This window comes from Semicossyphus pulcher, unplaced genomic scaffold, assembly GCF_022749685.1.
Source record: "Semicossyphus pulcher isolate SPU_LCO1_2020_fin unplaced genomic scaffold, fSemPul1.0.p SCAF_15, whole genome shotgun sequence".
NCBI classification, from domain to species: Eukaryota; Metazoa; Chordata; class Actinopteri; order Labriformes; family Labridae; genus Semicossyphus; species Semicossyphus pulcher.
Window position 1 is genome coordinate 12138296 of NW_027211659.1, and position 10866 is coordinate 12149161.

At 38.3% G+C, this 10866-nt stretch overlaps 2 protein-coding genes across 3 annotated transcripts in view; both read left to right on the forward strand.

The window, feature by feature from the left end:
- The window catches only part of LOC138592101 (dedicator of cytokinesis protein 9), an 84298-nt gene extending 81847 nt beyond the window's left edge, over positions 1 to 2451 (forward strand). For both annotated transcript variants that reach the window (XM_069662725.1, XM_069662724.1), the window contains one exon: positions 1407 to 2451. In XM_069662725.1, coding sequence (XP_069518826.1) covers positions 1407 to 1532 — 126 coding nt within the window. In that variant the 3' untranslated portion in view covers positions 1533 to 2451. The remainder of the gene's footprint in view (positions 1 to 1406) is intronic.
- Positions 2452 to 3019: 568 nt separating this feature from the next.
- Positions 3020 to 10379, forward strand: slc15a1a (solute carrier family 15 member 1a). The gene is made up of 22 exons (XM_069662711.1): positions 3020 to 3058; positions 3750 to 3837; positions 4142 to 4283; positions 4412 to 4531; positions 4642 to 4741; positions 5276 to 5366; positions 5473 to 5556; positions 5657 to 5739; positions 5854 to 5940; positions 6022 to 6111; positions 6196 to 6240; positions 6326 to 6358; positions 6444 to 6532; positions 7601 to 7682; positions 7818 to 7937; positions 8036 to 8182; positions 8274 to 8320; positions 8438 to 8545; positions 8655 to 8766; positions 9641 to 9778; positions 9906 to 10013; positions 10143 to 10379. The coding sequence occupies exons 2-22, from the start codon at positions 3831 to 3833 to the stop codon at positions 10377 to 10379; spliced, it is 2070 nt and encodes a 689-aa protein (XP_069518812.1). The 5' UTR covers positions 3020 to 3058; positions 3750 to 3830.
- The last annotated feature ends 487 nt before the right edge of the window (positions 10380 to 10866 follow it).

Below are 10866 nucleotides of genomic sequence, written 5' to 3' on the forward strand. Positions count from 1 at the left end.
TCGTTGATAACACGCTCTTTGATAACACTATTCTCTGTTTTTCCCTAATGCTGACGTGAGCAGATTGGATGGTAATGCAAGAAGCAGCAGTGTGCATATAAGAGTTGTTACTTGTTGGTCCGGCCAGAATCACGCATCAGTTATCGGATAGAAAAGTACATTATAATAGGTATAAGGTTTTGCATTATCAAACCATTCAAAATTCTGATTTTACTGTACGTTTTGACCAATTTCTTGTCTTTGGAATATCATATCAGCCACATTTTTCTATTATTTTGCTTAATTGTAAAGTGTATATAAATGTATCAAATGTTTCTAAATGAAAAACAGCTTCTAAAGGTAAGGACAATCTCTTGGCCTTAAAAAGCACTGAATTGGTTGAATTGGCCTTATCTGTACATACCTGCAATAAATATGAAATGTACTAAACATCAGTCACACGTTCACTGTGTGACTAATCCTCCTGATTAGGGACTAACATTTATTTTAATAACAAATTAACCTTCTGATTGTACTCTTTATTTAACGTTGTTTGGTCTTAAACATGCAGAAAAAGTGACTTCTACAAATGTCTTGTTGTGCCCAACCAACAGTCAAAAACCAAAGATATTCGTCTTATTATGATAGTACTCTGAACATCCCAGATGCAGCAGCTGGCAAGACCAACAATCAGTTCAAACTTGTCTCTTTTAGATTTGTGACGTGTGTCCTTCCTGCATGTGTGAATAGTATTTATGTGTGCCTGTACATATATGTATATACATGTACAATGTTTATATGTATATACATGCATCTAGAAGTGTGTGCTTGTTATACATTTGTTTTAATTTTATACTTGCATAAAAAGATAAGTCCTATTTTTTTCTGTTGATGTTACGTGGATTGATTGTTTTAACTTTTTTCTGTTATTTGTATGTGTTCATCTCCACTGAGGGAGTGTTGAGACGGCATCGTAAAGATATTGTTTGTTAAATAAGTACAGCGTCAGATGTCAACAAATGTGAACAATGTCTGTCAGTGCAGTAAACACATGGCTACAGACAGCAGCTGATTAGCTTAGCTTAGCACAAAGACTGGAAAGGGGCAGAAACAACAAGCACAGCTCCGTCCAAAGGGAACTAAATCTGCAAACCGGCACTCCTAAAGCTCATTTAATAATGTCTTATATCGTGTAATTTGCCGGAAAGAGCTATGCTAGTTGTTTCCAGGTTTAAAGCTATGCTAAGCTAACCAGGTGCTCGCTGTAGTTTTACTGTACAGACACAACAGTGCTATCAATCTTCTCATTTCACACTAGTAAAAACAAGCATATCTCCAAAATGTCAAGTTATTACCAAGTTATTATTATGAGATGGTATTTGACAATATCATTCTTATATCATTATATCATTCTTCTTTCATTTCAGATCAGTCCTGTGGAGGATGGCATGAAGAACGTTCTTCCAGACTCGCTTCACATCTTCAACGCCATCAGTGGCACGCCAACCACTGCCACCATCCAGGGCATCCCCAGCTCTTCTTCTGTGGTATGATGCACGCCTGGGCTAGCCTTGAACTCGGCACCAGCGCTACCTGCTAGCCAGGCAATCCGGTGATGCCATATTGTCCCTTCCGAGCCCGGCCCTGCTTCTCTTCAGTCGGCGTAAAAGGGAAACTGACAAAAGCACGGACAACTCTGAGCAACTCTCAGTGAACAATGAGAGGGCGGGGTCACACAGGAGAGATAACAGACTCTGATCCTGCTTTACGGCCAGACATAATGAGATATTCTGTCTTCTTCCTCACCTGTTTCTACCTGAAAAGACTGGGCAGTATTCTCCATGGAGACGTTCCTGTTGGGATCTTTAATATGCATGTCATTACTTTACACCCACCACCATCCCAGCAGCCCATTTTTGTTTGTATGATAATGTCTCACGTTGTGTTTTTGTATGTACAGTATCCACTTTTATAAGCCACTGTATTGATGTCTTGATGACCAGTATATGCTGCATACATCGACGCTCATCTCCCTGTATATGAAGTTATATTTCTACAAAAATGCGACAAACTTGCTCCTCTGACTCGTGTTAGCATTCAACCTTAAATCACTTCAATGTCTTAGAATGGAGCGTTTTTAAATATTTAAAGCCATTGCATACAAAAAAATATATACAAACTTGTTTATTAATGTATATAAAAAAAGGAGTGTGTGCAATATTTGCAAAGTTTCTTGCTGTCTGGGGCTCATACACTGTAAAGATGATGTTCACCTTCTGCCAAAGCGATGAGGTATGGATACTGTGGAAGTAATATGAAGCTTTTACCATTTTAGTGTTCAATGAAATGTTAAAAAAAATGTTTTATATTCGAGCAGCGATGTTTTTTTTATTTTTATTTAACACAAAGTCACTGTTCTGCTGTAAACAGAGATATTCCCTTTTCTTTTAAATAAAATACACTCATTCTCTGCACTTGTACACATGAATCATTTATTGTAGTTTATTCCGACAACTGTTTTGAGTTCTTCAGGCATTAATACAGTTTTATGAGGTGTCATGGACTGAACATGCCTGACTCCATATCTCGTGTATCTCATGTTCCCACCCATCATAAAAGCAACACAGTCAGCAGTGAGGAGGACGGGTGACAGGCTAATAAGAAGCAATATTACAGAAACGCTCCCACTTCCACTAGTAAACAGTGAAGGATCGATAATCGACCGCTCTACGGAGGAAATTTAAAGGAATATTGAACAGGCAGTAGCTTTACTCAGAGGTCATGGCAGGTGAGTTTGTTAACATTTATCTGAATTTTTAGTTTAAAACCACCAGAGTCTATATTCCAGAGCAGAAACCTCAAGTCAGTTAAACCAAGAAAACATGTTGCACTCTTATAAAGGCTGCATTATTGTTTCTTGATTCCTTAAGAAACTGTGGGAGAATTCGAGAGTATTTTAAAAAAAAAGAAAGAAGAAAGTTTGAGACCTATTAATGAAATAGGGCTTGTTTTTTAAATGAGTTTCTTCTTGTGTGCAGACAATGAGGATCCCAAGAAAGGGAAGAAGAACAAAGGAACGGTAAAGTACTTTATTTGTGTTTATTGTATGTAAACGCTGTTTTTGATTTTAATTTATCAGTCAGACTAAATGATCATCCGTTAAAAACAAAGCTATGACTCAACAGCCACGCAATGTACGTCCTTGTATTTTGCTTGAATATTTCCATTTTATGCTTCTTTATACTAAAATTCGGCTGCATTTCAAAAGGAAAATGTACTTTTACTCTAAGCAATTTGGTTGACAGATACGTGTACTTTTTTGGTAAACATTCTACGTGTAGGGGCGCTCAGTCAATCCCCCACTCTCTTCTCCCCATATTTCCTGTCTATCTTCAGCTGTCCTATTAATAAAAGGCAAAAATGGACCAAAAATTATTCTTTAAAGAAAAAAAAAGAAGAAATTATTCTACATGTAAAACATGATTACATTAGGAAATTTCTGAAATGTAACAGATTTAAGTTATATGTGGCTTAAAATTGGCAGAACTTTGACCAACTGCACACACTTACATGTTAATGTATCTAAAGAGTAATCAACAATACAGGCTAATATAACACTGAAGTGACTCTGACACATAAAGAACATATTGTTGGTTACACTTTTGTACCCTTATTTTAAATTTTGAATGCATGTTTTTAACTTGTAGTTGATTATACTTTGTAATACTGTAGTTGCTCATTGCTATACTGCTGTCTCTTTTATCCATCAGAGCGTAGAGGTGTGTGGCTACCCGCTCAGCATCTTCTTCATTGTTGTCAATGAGTTCTGTGAGAGGTTCTCCTACTATGGCATGCGAGGTGAGAATATTGCAGAAACCAAACTTTGATCTGTCCCTTTAGCTAAACAGTCATATTTGTGCTGAGTCTAATAAAACCTTAACGATACCTTTGTCACGTCATAAAACTGATTAATTTTACAGCTGTGCTTTGATATAGTTTTGGAAGTACTACTATCAGGAGCATTAAAAGGCACAGATAAGTGCTGTATTTTGTAAATGTGGAGAACTTGTTTGATATTGGATGTTGTAACTTTGAAGTCATACCTTGATTATTATTAAGTGTAAAATAAGAAGAGGTCTAAGTTTTCTCTACCTGTCCCCAGCTGTCCTGGTGCTGTACTTTAAGTACTTCTTGCGCTGGGACGATGACATGGCCACCTCCATCTATCACACCTTTGTGGCTCTCTGCTACCTGACCCCTATCCTCGGGGCCATTGTGGCTGACTCCTGGCTGGGGAAGTTTAAGTGAGTGGCTGCAACAAGTTCGAGTGATTTAATGCATTAAGACAATCAACATATGCAAGCAGTTATCTCTCAGTGGTGGTTGGTAACTTCCTTCATCCCTGCCATCTCTTTCCTTCTTCCCCTTACAGGACTATTATCTATCTCTCCATTGTCTATGCCATCGGCCAGGTTACGATGGCTGTCAGCGCAATCCACGACATCACTGACACAAACAGAGATGGGACACCAGACAACATGACCTTTCATGTGTGGGTTTCTTTTCTACTACACAAATAATTGAGTCAAACTCCAGAAGGTCGTTTTTTTGCCACATAATTCTACACTTCTCCCTGCTCATGCACATGTTCTTCACATTTAGTGTCATGTCCATGGTGGGTCTCTTCCTCATCGCACTGGGAACTGGCGGCATCAAACCCTGCGTTGCTGCCTTTGGTGGAGACCAATTTGGTGACCATCAGGTTAGAAAATAGCGTCACATCTGCTCCTACATGAGAGATGTTCTCCGTTAAAGTTTAACTTATAGCGGTGATAACAGCAACATGCTTTGTTTGAGTACTTCATTGCATTATTATGCAATGAAAACGCCACAATAGTCTTGGTGTAGACAGCCATGCTAGTGGCTCTGTGATGCTAATCTTCCACACAGTTGCGCAGTGAGCTAAATGCTAACGTCGGTATGCTAACATGCTCTTATTTACAATGCTAACATACTTATACTTAACATCGGTATATTTACAGTGTTCATCATGTAGATTAGAATGTTAGCATGCTGCATTTGTGCTAAATTTCATGCTAATCGATCCCGTACTTAACGAGATATTTGTGTTGTGGCTAAAGTGACAGCACTGTCCCTAGAGCTATGTTGCCAGCATGGCTTAGAATTGCTGTATCATTTAATATCATAAACGAAGATCACTTAAGAATTGATTACCCATCATATTCAGCATTACACAACACGTGATTGAAGGTCACTGATTTGTTTCTCTGTGCAGGAAAGGCAAAGGAGAACTTTCTTCTCTGTGTTCTACCTCTGCATCAATGGTGGAAGTCTGCTGTCGACCATTATCACTCCGATCCTCAGAGGTAGATAAGAGAAGGGCATAAAGTTTATGATGAACGGTCCCATAAACTTGAGTGCATGTCATAGTCCTTTAGTGAAATTTAAATAGCTGTTTGTCTCCATCTTCAGCTCAGGAATGTGGCATCTACTCTCAGCAGAAGTGTTATTCTCTGGCCTTCGGCGTCCCTGCAGCTTTAATGATGGTTGCACTTGGTATGTCTGAACAATTTAGAGACTGTAATTGTATGCAGAAAGAGGTAATGCTTGTTTTTGTGCACTTATAATGACGTCTTACCTTTGATGTCTCTAACAGTGGTGTTTATCGTTGGAAGTGGTATGTACTACAAAGCTGAACCGCAGGGTAACATCATGCTAGATGTGTGTAAATGTATTGGGGTGAGTCTGGATTACACCTTTGCATCGACACATTCTGCATTAATGTACAAGTACAGTTTTTCAAGGTGTTTCTAAAACCATATTTCTCCCTCACTTTGCTCTCCTGTCATCCAGTTTGCCATTAAAAATCGCTACAGGCACAGAGGCCAACAGTACCCCAAGAGGCAGCACTGGATGGACTGGGCGGAGGAAAAATATGAAGTATGTTTATTTCATTCTCTAAAGTTTCCAACACAGGAAATAACAGCAACTCATATAACTCTCTCTTTGTTTGTGCCGTAGAAACTCCTCATTGCTCAAATCAAAATGGTGCTGAAGGTGCTCTTTTTATACATCCCACTTCCGATGTTCTGGACGCTGTTCGACCAAAAGGTATCACGAAGTTTCTCTTCACTTTTAAAGTGAGCGTCACTTGTTTGGAGTAAAAACTTTGCTAACTCTGCGTCTCTATTTAAGGGTTCCAGATGGACTCTGCAAGCCACCAACATGGATGGAAACTTTGTACGTTTGATGATAAAGCCGACTATAAATATACTTAACATATTTAATGTGTTTATGTGCTAATAGTCAGTGTTTGTGTCTGCAGGGTCTCCTAGTTATACAGCCTGATCAGATGCAGGTAAGTTAAAAAGAACATTTTTATGATAGGCGATGTGCTGCTCTGTATTTAAGATTCTCACTGTCAAATGTCTGTTTTTTAAAAGACTGTCAACCCCATCCTGATCCTGACTCTGGTGCCGATTATGGACAGCCTGATCTACCCTCTGATCAAAAAATGTGGCCTGAACTTTACGTAAGTACAGCAGGATATCAGTGAGACTGCTTATAAAGAATCTGACACTTTATGTTTACATATGCTGTACCTGTTTCTTTTTTTAGGGGGGCTTTTTATGCTTTTATTAAGAGAGAGAGGCAGTAGATAGTGTCGCAAACAGGGGAAAAGAGGGTGGCCATGACGCACGGCAGGGGGCCGAGGGTGGGAGTCGAGCCCAGGGTCACCGCATCGAGGACTATAGCCTCTGTATATGGGACGCGCTATTTAGCCCCTGAGCTAAACCAGCGCTCCAAGCCCAGTCAATTTTTTGATGAATGAGAAAACATTTTCCATATGTCATTTATATGTAAAATAATGCAGACAGCCCGTTAGCTCAAATCAGCTTAGCTTATGTTAGCTTAGCTTAGCGTTAAGACATAAAGCAGTGAACTAGCTTTGCAGGCTTTGTCCAAAGGTAACAGAAACTCCCTACCAGCACTTCTGAAGCTTAATTTTTTACATGCAGGATCTTGTGAATGTATTCAGCCACAGTTGGCGCTTTGTGTAGTCTTTCCTGGTAACTGTTGCCTTACAAAGAAAACACATCATTTTGTATCATATTTTCTTGTTGGTTTTCTTGAGAAAAGAACAAACCATATATAACGTGTAAATTATTGAGCAATAGGGGTGCTGATAGAGGCTTCAATAAAGGCTAGCAGTTTTCACATCTGCAAACTTTATGCTAAGCCAAGCTAAGCTGCTGCTAACTATAACTTCATATTTTGAGTGTTTTTCCCAAAATCTGAAACTACTTCTTTAGCTTCTCGCAAATGTGGATGGTGCTGAGATTAACCTAGCAGTGTCAAGTGAATTTTTAATGTGTTTCCAAAAACAAACTTCGCTGAGAAAATAGTCAAACTGTTAGATTTAAATAAAACACCTGTGTGCCTTTACACAATCTGATTCAGTTCCTTAATAACCATCTTTATGTAGAAAAAATTACTTAAGATCTTTAACAAACAAAGTGTTGTTTAAATTGAAAGTCAGAGCCTTCACTGTCTCAGATTCTGTACAAATCAGTAACAGAACTTGATGTTAATTCAACAGATCTCTGAAAAGAATGACAGTTGGGATGCTGATGGCAGCCATCGCCTTTGTCTGCGCTGCTTTGGTTCAGATTCAAATTGACGTGAGTAGAAAACAGTAATTGTGTTCATTTCTTAATTGTAAAATGTTTGTTCGGGGGGAATAATTTACTAAATAAAAAATAAAAAAAGTACTCTTGGGTTACTCACTCTCCTTTCTGTTTTGCTCTAATTTTCAGTACACATTGCCCACCTTCCCATCTGCCTCCCAGGGTCAGTTGAGATTACTTAACATGGGAACAAATCCAGTCACAGTTAATCTGCCCGGTAATGAACCTCTGATACTACCTGCAGCTAAGGTATGTCTTCATATGATAACACAAAATGTTATTACACAAAAGTCCCACTGTTTATGTGCACATACTCTGCAAGCTTCAACAGCTGCTTCATTTTGCAGGCCAGTGAGGAATTCTTCACATTTGATGCAGAAAAAAGTTTCGCAGTTTCCATCGGTAACCCTCCAGTGACAAAAGATATTTTATTGGCCGAGGGACAGCGACACACACTTCTCATTCCTTCAGTACTCGCAGATGAATGGCTGTTGGTGAGTAAGAGGCACAAAGTAATGGAATAATGACAAACTCGAGGTTTTATCGTGGTCAAACTAACCAACATGCAATGTCTCATTTCCTCAGACTCGTGATTTAACTTCCAAGCCGCAAGAAGGCAACAATGCCATCCGGTAAGTTAGATCACAGATGTTTGAACTGTAACAAATACAGGTTGAATTCATCTTTTAGTTGCACTAGCTGTTTTAAAATGTTGTAAAATGTTTCTGCTCAATATGTACCTGTTTCAGATTTATAAACGGAATGAAAACAGTGGTGAACGTATCGACTCCTGCAGTCAACTTTGGAGAGATAGAGCCATTTTATTATTCCAACTACTCCCTGATTAAAAATGGAGGGTAAGGATGTTTTTTTCATCCTGACATGTCCACTCTTTTATACTTGAATCATAATTTAATGCAATTAATAATACAGTGTATTAAACTAAATCTCTTTTCTAATGCCAAGGTCCATATTTACCATAATGAGCGGTTCACAGTCGTGTGAATACAAGAGGGACTTTGGATTTGGAAGTTCATACACCTTCTTTATCCCCAGCACGTTGGTCTTTGGAGCGAATGTAAGTTTCACAAATTATTTCGGTCAGATGTTTAAGATTTTATCTCTTCTAATGTAACATCAATCAGTGTTAAATGTCATTGCAACACAAGCATTGATAACCTTGTAGGGGAAAATCATCCCGAATACTTATGTGTATTGTCATGGATAGTCTATATATTATTAATATCAAATAATCCCCCCATCAATAAGAACTATCTACGCAGCCAAAGCCTGATTATTCCTCTGTGTCATAGAGCTGCACTCTCGTCTAAAATCTATATAAAACACATGTGTGCCACATTGTTTGTGACATGTTCTACGTGTTCCTTCACTACAATTACCATGGCCATATGGCACCAGGATAGTGTGTGTGTTTGTTTATTACTAATGCAGATTAATCTGAAGCTGAAAATAGTCCCCCCAAAATGCACTATTTACTTCTGTTGGAGGAATGTTTGTTGAAAACTACAGAGCCCAGCTATGAAAGCTCTTAGCGGAAATGCATCCATACATTTTCTTTATTCTGTTTTCCCCTGATAATGAGTTATTTCTGGTCGTTCTCTTGAGATCTCCATTTATTTTTCTTGTTTTCCCGGGATAACAAAGCTGCATTTTTTGGGGACTATTTTCAGCTTCAGATTAATCTACATTATTAATATTTATGGCAGCAGTTTTATGAAAACACAAAGCTTTTATATATATAAAAAATAAAACTACAATTGTGTCATGTGTGTTAAAAGATTTACCTCCACAAACATGGATTAATACAATGTTGGTTTTGGTCTTTTCACAGGATTTTTTGACAATAATAATCTAAAATTAGCTATCCCATATATTTTATTGTAACTAACTCCCCTAAACATATAGTGATTATGTTTCTTTATGTGTGCTAGTGTCAGGAATCTATTACTGTGACGGAAGACATCAAACCCAACTCAGTTCACATGGCTCTCCAGATCCCGCAGTACTTCTTCATCACTGCTGGGGAAGTGATGTTTTCTGTCACCGGTCTCGAGTTCTCCTACTCACAGGTACAATTAAAAGAGCACACATTTCCAGGCACAAAGTTTAGGACACACTGCATATAAATATTTAATTTTGCATGTCCCCAAACTTCTATCTAATGTTTTTTTGCTTTATTCATTTTGTGTCTTCAAGGCACCCAGTAACATGAAAGCAGTGCTGCAAGCAGGCTGGTTGTTCACTGTTGCTATTGGAAACTTTATCGTACTGATTGTGGCTGAGCTTGCAAAGATTCCCAAACAGGTAAATGAAAAAAAAGACTAAGATTTATGAAGCTCAAACTAATCATCAAATACCAGAAGAGACAAAATATCTCTATTAGAAATGTTAGACATTAATAACACGTTTGTCCCTCTGTCTCCTCTGTCACAGTGGGCAGAGTACGTCCTATTCGCCTCTCTGTTGTTGGCAGTGTGTCTTATCTTTTCCGTCATGGCGTACTTCTACACCTACATCGACCCTGCGGAAATCGAGGCCCAGTTCACGAAGAAGGTTGATGACGATGACGATGACGATAAGAGCAAGCTACAGAAAGATTTTGAAATGGAAAAGAAAGGCTACATTCAAAGTCACGATGAACACAATACAAATGTACAAACCAAAATGTGAACAGTCTGAAAGGCAGATTAGCCAACCGTAAAGCACAAGAGGTAGAATTGTGATATTGTGTTATAGATGATATTATGTCTGCGTCTGGTTGGGACACATTTTAGACTAAAGACAAGTTAATTGGGGGCAAGCTGTTATTGGGTCAGTTGTTAATGTTATGTTTGAGGGTCAGTTGTTAATGTTATGGTTAGTATTAGGAAAGGGTAAAGGTTAGGCAACTAGTGGTTTGGTTTGGGGTAAATCTCCAAGAAATGAATGTAAAGCTATGAAATATCCCCAAAAAGTCACCAAAGTAAACGTGTATTTGTGCTCGAGTGTTTGTGTTTGTGTGTGTGTGTGTGTGTGTGTATGTGTGTTTTAAATATTTTATATTTGAATGACCAAATGACTCATGGGTTAGCAAAACACACTAATTCCTCCTATATTATGTTCATTGCAACAAATTCATACATTAATAACAGTCATATTATAACAATGGCATTCAAAA